Genomic DNA, 17,793 nt, shown 5'->3' on the forward strand with positions numbered 1-17,793 from the left:
GATAATTTATTTAGGAAATTTTCCATTTTCAGGGATGGGATTTGTACGCAGATCTGCACAGTCCCGCCTTTTTTGTGAATCTGAAACACAGGAGATAGCCCATTTTTCTTGTCCAAATTATATGGACATTTCTTAGCTTCAGGGGCTTCTCAAGAGGAGAACATACCTCTCAGTAAGGTGGAGGGGCTAGGACTTTTAAGGCTTATTGCTGCGCAAAGTAGGTCTTGTCTTGTTCTAATAGATCTGCAAATCACTGACAGGCAGCCCCCCCCCCCCCCCCCCCCCCCCCTCCCCCTGCAGTAGTTAAATAAACAACGAAACAACACTTTCCCTGTCACCATTTGTATTTTGAAGAAAAGAAAACCTCTTGTCTTCTTCTTCTTCTTCTTCTTCTTCTTCTTCGTTCATGGTCTGAAACTCCCACGTTCACTCATGTTTTTGCACAAGTGGGTTTTTACAGGCAGCATACGCGGATTTCGGAGGACACCTCTTATGACTTGCATATCTTAAATTATCTGTTTAAATTGTTCTTCTCACACAGCAAGCATTCTTGGAGAAAGTGTACGGTAAGAGCATCCTTGCCAACAAGACGCCCAATGCTCCGTCCCAGATCATCGAATCGGCCGCAGTACTCAATCTCCAGCAGCAGCAACAGCAGCAGCAGCAACATCAGCAACAACACAGCGAGGCCTCCCTCGGGGCCATGAGCACGCCGTCCAAGTCTTCATCCTCCATCTTTGTAAACGGGGATATGCCTTTCAAGGTGGGCTGATTTTTTTTATGTAGAAAAGTAAGAAAGAAAAAAAAAGGAAGAAAGAAAGAATTCAAGGCTGCATTGCCCGCGGCTTGTTCATGGCACTTGGAACGAAAGAATTTGACTTATGTTTCAAACAGTTGAATTTGAAGTAGAATATCATTACTTTGGAAACGTACTTTGAGTTTAAAACTTGAGGAAATGATGGTTTAACCCTTTCGCTGCCAATCAAAACTTACTTATGTGCATTCCTGATTGCCAGGGAATTTTGGAGTTCGGGGTGTAATAATTCACAAAAAATTCTAGCTCCAAACTGGCAGTAGGTAGGTAAGTAAAACCTATGTTATTTTTAAAGGAAATTGAACCAAGAATCTGTTTTTAGTGTCTAAACATGGAAATAATAATTAGTTTGGCTTATAATGATGTTTAAATATGAACTTTTGAAAAATCAGTCCGGCGCATCTTCCGGTGCCTGTGGATCAAACACAGGTGGCTGTTTTGCTTGCTCCAAGAAAGGATCATAATCACTGTCATCTACCTGTTTCCAACGAATCGTCCGAAAGAAGATCTCCCCCTTCCCCTGTCAGTATCCATAATCATTTGCACCGCCTGTAGCGTCAGTCCGTCTTTGTTTTTCCCTACTAGGGCCCGGTCGACTGTCACCGTTAGCCATTTTGACGAGTCGAGCTTTCTCTCCCCTTTCCTGCCCGCCAAGGCCGAAAATAGCCTTCAGATGCAAAACCGCATCACCATTTATGTTTATTCATGAGAATGAGGTATCCTACCAAGCCATTGGCTGCTATTTGTGTGTCAGCAGTGACGTAGCATTTCTGGAAAATCCCAGAACGGAGAAGACAGGTTTACCCGTCCTAAGGCGCTGCGGCTGCACAAGCGCATGACGAGTATATCCGTCATAAGGCAGTCAAGTGGTTAACATCAACACTAGTCCAGTACATAACGCTATAACTATGGTGTCCTTTTTGACCCATTTTCGAAAGAAAAGGCATGACGTTCAAACGGGAGGATTCCTATGTTATGCAGACCTGGGAACCCATACGATTTCGCCATATTTTGTACGCATGATTGTCGATAATAGGATCAGTACGGTCAGTGGGAAAAAAACAAGAATTGTAGGTTAATGAAACGTTTGTTATTGTAACGTTTCGTTTTGTCAATAATAAACGTTCCATTAAACCTACAGTTCTTTTACTTGTTCTTTTTGTTTTGAGAGGAAATGTTTTGTATTGAACCTAAAGTTGAGCATGTTGATTGGATCTGATGACTCAGATGTGTCCGCAGCCCCGGGATAAACAGATCGAGACCAGGACGTCGGACGGTACACGGCGCATCACTCCCATCTTCCTCGCTCCCCAGCCTGATGTGGGGTGAGTAGGCATTTTTGTGTGTGTGTGTGTGTGGGGGGGGGGGTGAGTGTGTGTGGGGGGTTGTGTGTGTGTGTGGCAGTGTTGGTGTGGTGTGCGGGTGAGTGGGTTGGTTGGTTGGTGTGTGTGTTGTGTCAGGTTATGTTCTTGTTTGTTTTGTTCTTCTGTGTGCGTAATACACAATTCACTTAAAATACCGTTGGGTCTTATGAATGTAATGTATTTTTGTCAATAACAAACGTGCCAACAACTTACCTTTCTTGTTTTTTTGATTCAGGTTATGTGTGTTTCTGCTCTTATGTTCATGTGCACGCACACGCACAAATGTACGTGCACACTCACGCACGCACTCACGCACAAACTCATGCATGCCCACATGCATCCACGCACACTAACACACACACACACACACACACACAAAAACAAATACACACACTCAAACCATACAGACACACACACAAAACAAATACACACATGCACACCATACAGACACGCACACACACATTACTCATACACATAACATCACATCAAACGCACTCTCTCATTCTTTCACACCTGTATCAATTTCTTATTAAACATTTTTTTAGTTGTATTACATAGTGTACTACCTCTTAAAAAGACAGACAATGAGTCAGTATTCAGACCTCACACTTCATACAGTGGAACTCCCCTTTTAATTTAATAATTAAACTAGGCTTACGTAGGAAGGTGAAGTTTAATTAGAATTATTTTGAGCCTAATGGCAGGAAGGAGTAGTTACGTGAGTATCAGCGCATGCGCCCAGGGAAGACCAGTATTTAGAGCTCGGAGCAGTCACTAGGCTTACATATTAGGGAGGGATACATTCAATCAGATTCATTCTGAGCCAGACAGGGAGGGCACGTAACTACTCCTTCCTGCCATTAGGCTCAAAATAATTCTAATTAAACTTCACCTTCCTACGTAAGCCTAGTTTAATTATTAAATTATTTATCACCTAATTTTAGTCATACGTAGTCACGTGAGACTTTAGAGCCCCTAGTGACTGCGAAACAAACATGAGAATCCAATTGCAATTGCCAACATTTATTTCGGCATTACAGAACTGTTTGAACAATAACTTGAACAAAATTCAATTTGGCACAAATTCATATTACATCATGATTTTAAACTCCAACCGAATGTTCAGTTTTTCTTAACGAAACTATCAAGCACAGACTGTGCAAAGTTAGATTTTTCTTTCACATTTCTCTTGTAGAACCGAATGAAAGTTCGTTCAGACGACCAGCCAGCCGCTTTCAGGATTGTTGACAAATTAGCACCTTGCTTTGCCGCCGCCGAGCAACTCGCGGAGCGGGTTGAGTGCGAACTGTAACTGTCAGTGTCCACACCTGCCTGTCGTAACATTTCCTTCACCCATCTGGCAAAAGAATTCCTGGATATTGGTGCATGAGGCTTTTGATATGAAATAAAGAGTTCTCTCCCTTTCCTCAATTTCTCAGTCTTTTCTAGGTACACTCTCAAATGATCCATCAAACAAAGTTTACGATTCTGTACAAACTCAAAAATTTCAGCTGGCTCAGTATGAACCCCAGGCTTGGTGTGCTTATGCTTGTCAGAAAACCACAGTACACACTTATTTGAAAACAATCTCACATCATCAAGTTTTAACAAATGCAGGGCATTTCCTCTTTGCCCTGTGAGTAATGAAAGCAACAAAGCTGTTCTTGAAGATAACTGTTTCAAAGTTAGCTCCCTTGTATCAGGCAATGTACACAGATAGTCTAATACACTTCCTACATCCCAAGTGTCAGAATGCTTGGGCAAAGCTGGTCTCTGCTCAAAAACACCTTTTAGTAACCGACACACTTCTGGATGATTGCCAATAGTCAAACCGTCTATACGCGGAAGATAAGCGGACAAAGCAGACCTAGCAGAGTTCACAGCACTGAAACTCGCTCCAGCGTCAAAGAGATCAGCCAGAAAATTACAAACATGCACCACTGAAGGTGACAGCACATCTATATCTTTGTCATTAACATACTGCTTCCACTTCTGAATGTAGGTGTTGTAGGCTTTCTGAGTCAACGGTCTCCAGGAGTTTAACATAAGGGAAGATGCTTGGCCCGAAAACCCCTGATGAGTCAATCTGCTCCTGATATCTTGCATGCCAGAAGTTGAAGGCGTGGTAGAAGACGATGCCTCGTCCTGGGGTGACTTGGCAAAGACAGCAGGTTGATGGAGGACGGCAGCCTCACCGGGTCTGTAGTCAGCAGCTTCAGCAGCACTGGCCACCACACCTGTGTCTTCCACTCTGGAACGATGATGACACCAGAAGCCTTGTCTCTGCGCACCTTCTGGAGCACTCTCAGGATTATGCTAAAAGGAGGAAAAGCATAGAAAGTTAGGCTTTGCCAAAAGAGTGAAAATGCATCAACAGCATGTGCCTCTGGATCAGCTTTGAATGACACATAACAGGAACGCTGAGTATTTATCCTGGAAGCAAACAAATCAATGTGAGGTGAAACTACCAGCTGAACCAACGCTTCTTCCAGCACATCACTGTTGAGTTTCCACTCAGCATCAACATTAATTCTCCTGGATTCTTCATCTGCTGCAGTGTTTTCTTTACCAGGAATGTGTGCAGAACTCAACCACACTCCCCTTGCAATGCACCACTGCCAGATACAAAATGCTAAGTCATTGCAAGAGTCAGAATGAGATGTCCCCATATTATTAATACAGGCAACAGCAGTGGAATTGTCCAACAGTAAACGCACATGCTTCTGGCTCACTTTAGACTCAAAACACTTGAGAGCAAAATATGCTGCCTTGAGCTCCAAGTAGTTTATATGGAAAGCAGCCTCAGTGGGTAGCCACAGTCCACCTGATCTTTCTTCCTCACAAACACAGCCCCATCCTGATAGCGATGCATCAGACGCTACCGTGATATCAGGCTGAGAAACTGCAATGACATTATATGCAGTGCTCACATTCTCTATCCACCAGCTCAGCTCATCTTTGGCTGTAACAGAAAGTACCGTACAACTATCATAATTGCCTTTTTCTTTTTTCAGAGCAGCCTTTTTTACACTCTCAAGTTTACGATAGAACAGTGGCCCATACCTTACTGCTGGGAAACTAGCCACCAACTTCCCAATGACTTTAGCCAAATCTCGAATTGTGATGAGCTGGACTTTCAAAGCACGCTTGCAACACTCAATAAGATTATCAGATCTAACTTTGGTCAAAGAGACTGTCATTGCAATAGAATCAATCAGTACTCCAAGGTACTGGATTTTCTGTGTTGGCTCAAGCACTGATTTCTCATGGTGCACCACAAACCCAAGAGAGCGAAGAAGCTGCACCGTCGCCAGAACGTTCTCAATACACTCAGATTCAGTATCTGCAACAAGAAGAGAATCATCCAAAAAAGAGGTAGACAAATGTCCATCCTCTCTCAATTTTGCAAAAACAGGCTTCATGAGCTTGGTAAACTTTCTTGGAGCTAAAGCCAGTCCATTGGGCATAGAATCAAACTGCCAGAGCTGTCCTTCCCAAAGAAATCTCAAGAATTTTTTATCGTCTTCTGCAACAGCCACAGTGTAATATGCATCCTTCAAATCTACTGATGTCATGTAGCAGCCTGGTGTAACCAAATTCAGGGCAACTTGGAGTGTATCCATTTTGAAGTGCTTATAAGTAATGTCCTGATTTAAGCGTTTTAGATTCAGAATCATGCGGTGTGACCCATCCTTTTTTGGACGTGTGAATACCGGGGACAAGTGTTCCCCAGGCACTGACAAGCACTTGGACAAAACTTTTTTCTTACAAAGCTTACGTATTTCGCAGTCAATCACTTCTTTTTCTGTTTGGTTCAATGTTGCCTGACAGGCTGACGAAGGAAGTTCAGCAGTTTCAAATTCTAGCCTTACTCCCTTAACTGTATCCAAAATTTCTGGATCAGAAGTAAGCTTTTGCCAGACTGGGTAAAACCGTTGTAAACGACCACCTTCAAAGTTCTCTGCTTCTAATTTCAGTTGTTTACATAATAAAGGCAACGATCTGTAATAGTCACTCACCTTATCGACCAATTTTGTGCCTAGGTTCTTCTGTACTGAGGGCGTGCCTTCCCCCCGAAGTGTTTCTGGGTTTGGCTGCCTCGACCCCTCTAGTGGTTCCAGTGACTGTTCTTTTTCCCTAAAAAATGTGGCTTGTAGCGGTAGTTAGTCATAGCATTAGCACCACCATACTTTGCTTTCTGAGTCCCACTTGGACCTGCCACAGGTGTCAAACTTGACCCCAATTTGTCCATTTCTTTGATGTCCTTCATGGAAGTTGCTAGGTTATCCCCAAACAACCACTTGTCACTGACCGGAACAGAATCAGAACAAAGACCAGCAAGGTTTGCATTTAGAAACGGCCGGATACCTTGCCTGCGGCGGATAGAAAGAGAATGAAAAGCACTACCTGCCAGAGCAATCGCATCGCCATTCTTTTCTATGGCTTCACCAATTTTCTTCCTTGATTCTGCATCTGCATTTATCTTTGCATGGATCAGAGTCTGAGTGCTCTCTGCCAGTGCTGTGCCGGCAGTAGCAATGGCTTTCTGCATGTGTGAAAATTTTATGTCACTATTCCTTGCTTCCCCAGTCATAGACTTCCATATTTCTGGGTTCACCAAAGGTGTCTGTAGTGCCCCGCAATTTTCGGGCCTGACATATTTCTCCATTCTATCTTTCGTTTTTTCTTCGGAAAGCTTACTCCGGAATTTCTTGTTGATCAATTCCGCAAGAGAAGTAGCTACAGCTGCACTAGTTTTCTCTTTCCCTTCTAGATCTTTGTCTAGTTCTGCGATCAAATCTTCCTCTTGATCACTAGGATGAACGGAAACCGTGTCATCCTGAATCTCACCTTCTGATGCGTATCTTGCATCGTCATCTTTCGAAGGTGACGGTTTCGTTTTATCTTTTGGAACGTCTGACGTCACATCAGAATCACTTTCCGAACTTACACGCTTCCTCTTCCGGTCAGTTTTTGCGAAGCGCTGTTCGATCGCGGCAGCAAACATTTCGAACCTTCGCGTCCACTGCGCGTCCATTTTCTCTAATGCAGCTTCCACGCTGTTAGAATCACTGGATGCCTTTTCTTTTGAAACACCAGAACTCTCCTTCTCCTTTGCTGCACCGCATTGCGAATTTTCCGCCATTGCTATGACCTACTTTGGGTCCGAAAACGCCAGTCTCTGCTGACTCAGTGATCGCTTTGTTCACGTACACTACGCCAAACTTTGTGGCTGTGCTCCCCAACTACGTCCTCTTTGGGACAGGGAAATAGTGCAAAAGCTGAAAGCACCGTCTCGCAAGGCAAACAAAATGACTACCAAAAAACCAAAGTGTTAGGCTACTACGTGAGGGGGTACCGCCAACCGGTCGAAGATTTTACCCGTCGGATCTCGAAAATATGAAAGGGTACTCACCCACAGCTTCTTAAATCAATCGGAACAATCTTCAGTAGTAAACTACGTGAGTATGAACTCAATACATTACCGCAAAGATTAACTATTTAATCAAACATCGAGCAACACTAAACACCTGTCCGACCCCTGGAAAAACATGGCGCCAACTGGTCTTCCCTGGGCGCATGCGCTGATACTCACGTGACTACGTATGACTAAAATTAGGTGATAAATAATATCATATTCTTACTCCGAATCACATTAGCATTGAGTCACCTGAGATGCTTATCACTGAAAAACGCTTACCCGGCTAAAGAATTTAAAGGGAAGCAACCCCATCACCAAAACGAAAGTGAAAGTAGCTTTGGTAATGGGCCAGTACACCGGGAGTTACCTCCCATACGGGTGTATGCCACGTCACTTCCTCTAGGAACACGTGCCTATTATCATACGTCTTTTTCACCTCGGAGAGGACGGTTCACTTTTTGACGCTCTGTGGCTGACCTTGTGTGTTTGAGTGACACCCGCCGGCCACGTTACCCAGCTTGTCTGCTCGCCTTGCCTACAGTTTGGTGAGCTCGTTCCCGTTTGTTGTTGGTTGTTTGCGCTGTTTCGTTACTGTACGTTGTCCGTTTTTTTACGGACTTGTGTGTCAGTGACTTGCGTGTTTCGCCATTTTGTTGTGTGAGTTAGTTAGCTAACTCGTGTGACTTTGCTAGTAGCTCTGCGTGCCCTCTTTCTGTTTGGGCAAGTGTAGCTTTAGTATTTTGTTGACGCGTAAGCGTGTGTGTTTACTGTGTTTTCAGTCGTTTTGACTTACGTTTCAGTAAATCTTTTTGGCTTTGCCACGTGTTGTTGACGTTTGTGTCAGTGTCTTGCGTGTCGCCATTTTGTTGTGTGAGTTAGTTTTCTAGCTCGTGTGACTTTGTTTGTAGCTCTCCGTGCCTCTGCTTGTGGGGCAAGTTTAGCTATAGTATTTTGTTAACGCATTAGTGCGTGTGTTTACTGAATTTTCCAGTCGTTTAGACTTATGTTTCAGTAAATTTTTTCGCGTTGCCACGTGTTGTTGTCAACATGTCTGATTCAGACAAGCGCCGTGGCAAGTCGGACCCCAAGGGGAAAATTAAGGCTAAGTCTTCCTCTTCCAAAGCAACTTTACTTGTTACAGACCAAGAGCGTAACACTTTGTTGGCTGTACCAATTTCGGCGCCTAGCGCTGTTACTACTTCTGCTTCTTTTGCGGCGCCTAGCGCTACTGTTACTTCTGCACCTGTCTCTACATCGGAGACTTCGTCTTCTTTGTTAGCACCTGGACAAGGTGCGTTGGTTTCCTCTCTGTTAAAGTCACTGGTTCCAGAAATCCGCAGCTTGGTGCAGGCAGAATTTCAGCGTTCCGTCGCCAGCAGTTCGGCGTTTCCGGCATCTGGCAGTGACGTCCGGGCATTGGCTTCCGTGTCTTTGTCCTCCACTTCCGGCTTGGAGCAGCGTCCTCCCTCTTCAGCGTCGGTTGGTAAGCAGAGCTGGTCCGATAGCCCTCGTGAGGCGCCTGGACGTTCTCCTTCGGGGGACAGCTCTTTCGCATCGGGTCACGACCGATACCTTGCTGATCTTTCATTTCCGGCGATAACCTACGAGGCCCCGGACTTGTTCGAACAGCGGCGGCAGTCGGTTTCGACTGCCGCATTTCCGGCACTTGCCGGAAGTGATGATCCGTCCGCTCCGGCACGCTACGGCGGTCGCGGCAGGATGGAGTATTCACTGACTTCCGGTCCTTCCGGATCGCGAAGTCAACCAGTGCAGTCTTCACTTCCGCATTTTGCGGTTCCGTTGACTACACTTCCGGTTTCGGCCGGAAACGCTTCTTCCTCTTCTGGTGGTTCCTTCCGGATACCAGATAGTGGATTACAGCGTGCGCCTTCCGGCTTTCAAGCGCCTAGGCTTGAGCAGGCATCACTCCACTCAGTCGGGGGAGTGACGTCAGCTCATCCAGCTCCGGTTTTTGCAGATGGTCGTCCTGCTTACCCTTTACCTTCACAGGATTTTGGGCGGCAGGATGACGTTAGTGCTCAGGCTTTTCCGGTTTCCGGTTTGCCAGGGCATGCTTCTGCTTCCGGAACTGGTGACTTCGGTCATGGTTCCACGTGTGACTATTCTGATGCTCCATCAGTGGTCAGCGAGGAGTCGCGGGGCGTGTTTCCGTCGAAGCTCAAGTCTGTTCTTGACGTCGCGGCGGAAGTAACGTCTCGTTATTTTCCTGAAGGGGTGGTGGCTGCGGACTCTTCCGCATCATTCGTTCCTTCTGCCATGGCGGACTTCCGGCCGGCACAGGAGGATGTTTCTTCCTTCCGGTTCGCCGAGTCTCCGTCAGTGGCTTACCAACTTTCGCATTCACTGGTTCGTCCAGCACATGCGGGGAGTGGTATTCGGCCAGTGCCTGTTCCGTTACTGCTTCCTTTTGGTCCAGTTCCGGAATCAGCGCAGCAGTGGGTGGCTTCAGCTGCCCAAGCCTCTTCCTTCGTGCCTACGGTCAATAGGAAGCTTGGCATGCCCAATCAGAGCCAGAATTGGCTGGCGTCTTTTGCACTCCCTAGGGCTACCCTTCCGGTTTCCCGGGAATTGCTGCCTCTTCTGACTAAACCGATCAAGCGTGATTCGGTTTTGCCGGTTTCCGAGGCTTCCCTCCTCTCTGCTGAGGAGGTTGGACGTCGGCAGATCGAACTGTCCTCCATTGCGGAGACTCTCGTTCGGGCTCTGTCTCGGGCATTGACCGATTCGCTAGTTCCTTTCACTCTCAGTGAAGAACAGAATGCGGACGATGTCTCTGCGCTTTTGGCCGCATTGGCCAAGGTCAATGAGGAACAATTGCGTCTTTCCTCCCTGCAGTACACCCAAGCGGTACTCTGCAGGAGGGATCTCTTCCTCTCGCAGTCCCAATTCACGGAACTGGCTACTAGGGAGACCTTGAGAGTCTCCCCGGTCTCAGAGGAGTCTCTCTTCTGTCCGCTGGCACTGGATGCCAGACAGAAGGAGATTCAGTCAAACAAGGACAGTCAGTTCCTTGACTACACTCTGAAGGGGGTGAAACAGTCTCAGCCTTCTAAACAGAAGCAGGCTCAGACATCGTCTAACCCCAAGCCAGCTCAGAAGCGGCAGGCTCCGCCGGCCGCTCGTGGTGGGAAGAAGAGGACGGCATCGGGGAGGGGGCGTGGCGGCTCTGGAAGTAAGCCACACCCCCAATGAAGCGCTCCCGATCTCACCTCCCTCCCGCCCTCCACCTTGGTGATGGCGGGAGGCCCCTCCCGGGCACTTTCTCGTTGGATGTCGGTAGTAGACAGCCAATGGATCGTGGGAGTGGTGAGATCGGGCTTCCGCCTACTCTGGCGGGAGGAAAAGGCGCCTCTTACCCGAGTGCCTCCGCGGTTCAAGCCCCCCTTCTCGCAGGAAGCACGTTCCGTCTTGCAGTCGGAAATTGCCTCCCTGGAGCAGAAGGGCGCGGTGGAGAGAGTTCGGGTCCACAGCTCCCTGGGATTTTACGGGCGTCTGTTCGCTGTTCCCAAAGCATCAGGAGGATGGCGTCCCGTGTTGGATTTATCTCTCCTCAATACTTTCTTGAGGGAGATAAAATTCAAGATGGAGACGCCAGCTTCTGTCCGAGACTCTCTCCGCCCAGGAGACTGGGTGACCTCGATCGATCTCACGGACGCATACTTTCACATTCTTATGCATCCGGCCGACCGGAAATGGCTTCGTTTCCGGTGGGGAGATCAGATCTACCAGTTTCGCGCACTCCCTTTCGGGCTGTCTCTCGCACCATGGATTTTCACCATGGTGGTGGGACAGGTCTGTGCACTGGTGAGGTCCCAGGGTATCCGTCTGCGGGCTTATCTGGACGACTGGCTCATCATGAACCAGTCCCAGAGCGGCTGTTCGCAGGATACCCTGACGGTTCTTCGAGAATCCAACTCGTTGGGGTTCTCGATCAACCGGGTAAAGTCGGAGCTGACCCCGTCACAGACATTCACTTATCTGGGGATGTCTTTCGACACGGTCGCTTGGACTGTCCAGCCTTCTCAGAGAAGGGTGGACAAGCTCCAAGCCCAGATTCGCTCCACTTTACCTCTCCTGATGGCTTCCATCCGCTCGCTCGCCTCCATCTTGGGGCAGATGGAGTCTATGGCTCTTCTGGTTTCACTGGGCCGGGTCCACAAACGTCCGCTTCAGTTCGCGCTGAAGCCGTTTGTGGACTCTCCTCTGGTGGACTGGGACGCCCTCATCCCTTTGCAGGGATGGTTCCAGTCTGCGACCCTTCCGTGGTTGGACACGGAGTGGGTCTGCAGAGGTGTTCCGATCGTCGTGCCCCTCCCCGACCTGGACCTCTTTACAGATGCGTCCAGGGAGGGTTGGGGGGCACATACAGATCTTCAGACTACTTCCGGTCTGTGGACGACGGAGCAGTCCTTGTGGCACATCAACTTGCTGGAGCTCTAGCTCTGGCCAAGTTTCTGCCCTCCCTGTACGCCAAACATGTTCGTCTGTTTAGAGACAACATGACAGTGGCGGCGTACATCAACAAGCAGGGAGGCTCGCGGTCCCCGTCTCTCTCGGAGAGGGCTTGCGAGATCCTGGTGTGGTGCTTTCAGCATCATATCACGATCTCGGCCAGGTACCTTCCAGGGAGGCTGAACACTTTGGCGGATGCGCTCAGTCGTTCCGGTACGGTGCTTCAGTCGGAGTGGACGATCACTCACGGGGCACTGCTTCGCCTTTGGGCCCAGGTCCAAAAGCCTCTGGTGGACCTTTTTGCCACAAGGTACTCAAAGAGGCTTCCGGTGTTCGTCTCGCCATTCCCGGACCCTCAGGCATGGCGAGTGAACGCTCTGGACTTTCCCTGGACGGGTCTGGAGGCGTACGCCTTTCCTCCCTTTCCGTTACTCAGCCGAGTAATCCGGAAAGCGGAGATGGAGGAGCCGGCCCTTCTTCTTCTGGTCGCTCCTCTGTGGCCGTCGCAGGTCTGGTTTCCAGATCTTCTTCGGCTCGCCCAAGGGCCCCCCATTCCTCTCGCACTCGTGCGAGGGGAACTAGTGCAGCCCCGAACAGGCATTCCACACGAGGAGCCCAGTCTTCTGAAGCTTCACGTGTGGAAGTTGTTCGGGACTCGCTGAAGCGCTCTGGGGCGTCGTCTTTGACTCTGGACTTGGTGGCTCGCTCGCATAGAGCGTCCACCTCTTCAGTTTATGCTTCCCACTGGAAGGCATGGACTGCCTGGTGTTCAGCTAGAGGGGTGAGTTCGGTGGCTCCGCGCTCTATTCAGGTCGCTAACCACCTCTCTTTCATGTCTTCGCAGGGCGCCTCAGTCTCCTCGTTGAGGGTCCGGCGCTCCGCTATCTCGGCGACTCTTAAGCAGATTGGTCGTTCTGTTCGAGTCGGGGGCGTTATAGCTGCAGTCATTAAAGGGGCTGCTCTTAAGGAAGCTAAAGCTCGTTTGCCCGCTCCCAAGTGGGACTTGTTTTTAATCCTGGAATTCCTTCGTTCTGCGGATTTTGAGCCTTTAAGCGAGGCCAGTCTGTTCAATGTCACTCGCAAAGCGCTGTTTCTCCTTTTGTTGGCTACGGCCCGACGGGGTAGCGAGGTCCACGCCCTGTCGGGTCAGCCTGGAGATATCTCCTTTGAGCCGGACGGTTCCGCATCTTTGCGTTTCCGGCCTGATTTCCTGGCCAAGAATCAGTCTCCGGGGCAGGCCTCTCCGCTGGTTAGAGTTAAGGCTCTGACCAGCGCGTTGGCCCCGGATGACCCCGATTCGGTCAATTGCCCTGTGAGGGCACTTCGTCTGTACTTAGCCCGGACTCAGCCGATTCGGTCTAGTTCTCAGAAGTTGTTGTTTATCTCTCTCCTTACTAGGCGCGAGAAAGATTTGTCGAAGGTAACGTTGGCCCGGTGGGTGTCCTCGCTCATCAAGCAGGCTTATGAGTGGAGTCGCACAAAGAGGGGGGGGTTATGCCCTCCTTGCCACTTGACTCGGCCCGAGCCCATGAAACGAGGGCGTGGGCATCCTCTCTGGCAGTTCTGCGCTCCAGACGTCTAGAGGAGGTGCTGACAACTGCGTATTGGCGTTCCGAAGATGTTTTCATAAACTTTTATCTTCGGGACGTCACAGCTCTTCGACAGGATGGCTCCAGAGGCCTTCCAGCGCTCATAGCAGCAGGCCAGTTCCTGTCCAGAACTTGATGGTGAGTTTTGATTCATTTCTAGCCCACCGCCTTGTTGATGTTATCTGCTAATGTGATTCGGAGTAAGAATATGATATTAAATGGAAAATTTCCTAAATAAATTATCATTTAATTAATATACTTACCCGAATCACATACTGTATTCCCTCCCACCTGCCCCGCTTATGGTTTTAAGATTTTTTAAAGCCGTATGATAATAGGCACGTGTTCCTAGAGGAAGTGACGTGGCATACACCCGTATGGGAGGTAACTCCCGGTGTACTGGCCCATTACCAAAGCTACTTTCACTTTCGTTTTGGTGATGGGGTTGCTTCCCTTTAAATTCTTTAGCCGGGTAAGCGTTTTTCAGTGATAAGCATCTCAGGTGACTCAATGCTAATGTGATTCGGGTAAGTATATTAATTAAATGATAATTTATTTAGGAAATTTTCCATTTAAGACGACCCCCCCCCCCCCCCAAATTCAAGACTCCCTCCCTTTCTGAAACGGAAGTCAAAGACTGAATGGCAGAAAAAGAACAACAACTACAGCCCACAGAAAGACCAGATTTTTTTTTTTTTTTCATTACTTTACTGTCCCATCGCTAGGAAATTCGGGTCGCTTCCTCCCAGTGGAAAGCTAGCAGCAACGGAGTCGCGCTACCCAGGTGTCTGCGTGTTTAGGTGTATTCAGCCACCTGCACTTATGGCAGAATGACCAAGGTCTTTTACGTGCCATTGTGATGACACGGGGGTGGGACATGGCTTCCGTCTCTGGGTCTGCACATAAAGTTGACCCGTGTCCGTCCCGGCCCGGATTCGAACCAGCGACCTTTCGATCACAAGTCCAGTGCTCTACCAACTGAGCTACCGGCCCCCCGAGATCAACTCGCTTAAACAGAAGGAGCCCGACCACCATTCTCCGTCTGCACACTGGTCATTGTGGGCTTAACAAACACCTCAAGAGACTGGGACTCAGTGACACAGCCCAATGTGAGAGCGGCTCAGAGGAGCAAACTCCTGAGCACATTTTACACACCTGCCCACACCTGGAGACAGCACGCCAGCACTACTGGCCACAAGACACCAGCCCGGGCACCAAGCTCTGGGGACCAGCTGCTGAAGACCAGCTGCTAAAGACTGCAGACTTCATGGCAGCCACCGACCTGACGATATGACGGCCATGAATATCGAACGCAGAAGAAGAAGAAGACTCCCTCCTTTTTAAGACCCTGTTTTCTCAGACTTTTTGTTCAGAACCTCAACAACAACAAAAACTCTAAATTTACCCCCCATTTTAAGACTCCCTCCTTTTTAAGACCTAATTTTCTCAGATTTGTGGAGGTCTTAAAAGGGGGTTCCACTGTACTTTAAAAGCAAACCTAATCTCGTGAAAAGTTTCCGCATGAAATGAAAATCAAAACTTCTTTTTTCTTCTCCAGGGAGGTGGGCATACCGACCCCCTTCACCAGCAAATCCATTGCGTTCAAGACGACGAAAGAGTCGAGCAAGATCATCATCGAGAAACAGGATCGGGTGACGATGCCGGGGATGAACACCACCTCAAATTCTTCGCAATCGCAGTCCATGCAATCTACGCCCCAGCCCTCCACGCCGAAAGGGGAAGGGGGGGAGGGGAAGAAGAGGAGCGTTGAGGGGGTGGGTACCATGTCCTTTGCGCCGCTGCATGTAAGTTCTGTTTTTGTGAAGCTGTGCGAGGTGTTTTTTTGTGTGGAGAGCAAAGTCTCGTGTGTTTACGCTTCTGCTGGGTTATTGTACTGTAGAACCCCCCTTTAACTCATAGTCTTCCAGGTACGGATATATCCGTACCCACTCATATGGCTCTATCTGACCAGGTACGGATGCACGGTTGGCCTAGTGGTAAGGCGTCCGCCCCGTGATCGGGAGGTCGTGGGTTCGAACCCCGGCCGGGTCATACCTAAGACTTTAAAATTGGCAATCTAGTGGCTGCTCCGCGTGGCGTCTGGCATTATGGGGTTAGTGCTAGGACTGGTTGGTCCGGTGTCAGAATAATGAGACTGGGTGAGACATGAAGCCTGTTCTGCGACTTCTGTCTTGTGTGTGGCGCACGTTATATGTCAAAGCAGCACCGCCCTGATATGGCCCTTCGTGGTCGGCTGAGCGTTAAGCAAACAAACAAACAAACAAACCAGGTACGGATAAATCTGCTCAGACTGTTAGCTTCAGTCGCTTCCTGTAATGTCCATCTAACGCCTGCATTCCAGCGTCTTGATACACAGTTACTACACAGTTACTACAATTCTGAGTGACCTGCTGCAGCACAGCTGGTCTCGGCTAAAAAAAAACTTGGTCAACATGGGTGGGGTAGAAAGTGTTAAAGACCCCCTGATTGAAGACTCCCCCCCCCCCCCCCCCCCCTTGGGCGGGGATGTAGCTCAGTCGGTAGCGCGCTGGATTTGTATCCAGTTGGCCGCTGTCAGCGTGAGTTCGTCCCCACGTTCGGCGAGAGATTTATTTCTCAGAGTCAACTTTGTGTCCAGACTCTCCTCGGTGTCCGAACACCCCCGTGTGTACACGCAAGCACAAGACCAAGTGCGCACGAAAAAGATCCTGTAATCCATGTCAGAGTTCGGTGGGTTATAGAAACACGAAAATAGCCAGCATGCTTCCTCCGAAAATGGCGTATGGCTGCCTAAATGGCGGGGTAAAAAACGGTCATACACGTAAAATTCCACTCGTACAAAAAACACGAGTGTACGTTTCAGCCCACGAACGCAGAAGAAGAAGAAGACTCCCCCTGTTTTCTGAGATTTTCTGTTGATAACCTCTGTAAGTGTACCCCCATTTTAAGACTCCCTACTTTTTAAGACCTGATTTTCTTTGATATTTTTGAGGTCTTAAAAGGGGGGTTCTGCAGTGTAATAGACGATGTTGGGAAATACAGTGGAAGCCTTGTTCAAAGTTCAGCAGATCTGACAAACTATTCATGATGGGGTAAAGGTTAAAAAATGGACGATGTTGGGAAATACAGTGGAAGCCTTGTTCAAAGTTCAGCAGAGCTGACAAACTTTTTATGGTAGGGTAAAGGTTCAAAAATAGACGATGTTCAGAAATAACTCTTCCGGGTTTCTATGGCTTGTGAAAGAGTGAATACTCTTTGTTTTTGTGAGTCAAACTTTCCCACGTGACATGATTGGCCAGTCACTAGCGAGGGGTGTGTCTGAAACACGTGGACAAGGAGCACGTGTAGAAAGCTTGCCTCACTGAAAGCAAGAGTGTTCACTCTTTCACAACCCATACAAACCTGACAGAGTTATCTCTGGAGTTTGTCTATAACTGAAACTTTTCTGGGACATTTGCTTAACACATTAAAACACAGCAACATTCCTTTCAGTGTGCTTGATAGTTTGTTTTTGTTTTTTTGTGACGTGTGTAGTGGTAGAACACCTGAATTTTGTTGACTGATTGTTATTGTAATTCTTACTTTTCCGTAGTCCGTTCTGTGTTTCATGCATGCTTTTTGATTTTAAAAACACCTTTATTGCATGCTTCCCCAATGCTTGTTCCCTTTTCACCCTCTCTGCATAGTTAGTGTATCAGTGCATGTGTTCATTCAGTCTCTCATTGATTCTCTTGGTTTTTGGGTGTGTTACTTTCTTTCATTCTGGTTTTCTTTCCTTTGTTTGTTGTTAGAAACTGTATGTATTTGTGCTTCTTTACTGGCTTTTTGTATGGATTTATATATCAGCGCAGGTGCAGCACTTGTTCTTGTTCTCCTGTGTGTGTGTGTGTGTGTGTGTGTGTGTGTGTGTGTGCAGGGCTAACACCTTTCCGGTTCTCGCTGAAAATCCGATTTTTGAAAACTTTTAAAACCGGAAAATCCGGGTTCTTAACCCCTTCACTGCCACAGTATAACAGCATTTTGGTATTGCTGTGCGCCAGGGCAAATTTCGCTTTCTTCGGTAGGTTCACTAATCTGTTCACTGCTCAATCATCTATTGAGATATCTCTTAGATCTTTGGCATGTGGTTTG

General features: G+C 48.1%; 1 protein-coding gene and 1 long non-coding RNA gene across 4 annotated transcripts in view; one reads left to right on the plus strand and one right to left on the minus strand.

Moving 5' to 3' along the window:
* The window catches only part of LOC138976363 (protein HIRA-like), a 68,063-nt gene that overhangs the window by 29,093 nt on the left and 21,177 nt on the right, over positions 1-17,793 (plus strand). The window contains exons 14-16 of one of the 3 annotated variants that reach the window (XM_070349220.1): positions 542-763; positions 2,042-2,139; positions 15,221-15,467. In XM_070349220.1, coding sequence (XP_070205321.1) covers positions 542-763; positions 2,042-2,139; positions 15,221-15,467 — 567 coding nt within the window. The remainder of the gene's footprint in view (positions 1-541; positions 764-2,041; positions 2,140-15,220; positions 15,468-17,793) is intronic. The other 2 variants (XM_070349222.1, XM_070349221.1) reach the window with 2 other exon arrangements.
* LOC138976364 (uncharacterized) lies at positions 3,186-7,038 on the minus strand. Its single transcript, XR_011458962.1, has 2 exons — positions 6,198-7,038; positions 3,186-4,494 (listed from the first exon to the last, which is right to left on the minus strand). It is a non-coding gene; the product is annotated as an uncharacterized lncRNA (long non-coding RNA).

Source organism: Littorina saxatilis, linkage group LG9 (genome assembly GCF_037325665.1).
Source record: "Littorina saxatilis isolate snail1 linkage group LG9, US_GU_Lsax_2.0, whole genome shotgun sequence".
Taxonomy (NCBI): domain Eukaryota; kingdom Metazoa; phylum Mollusca; class Gastropoda; order Littorinimorpha; family Littorinidae; genus Littorina; species Littorina saxatilis.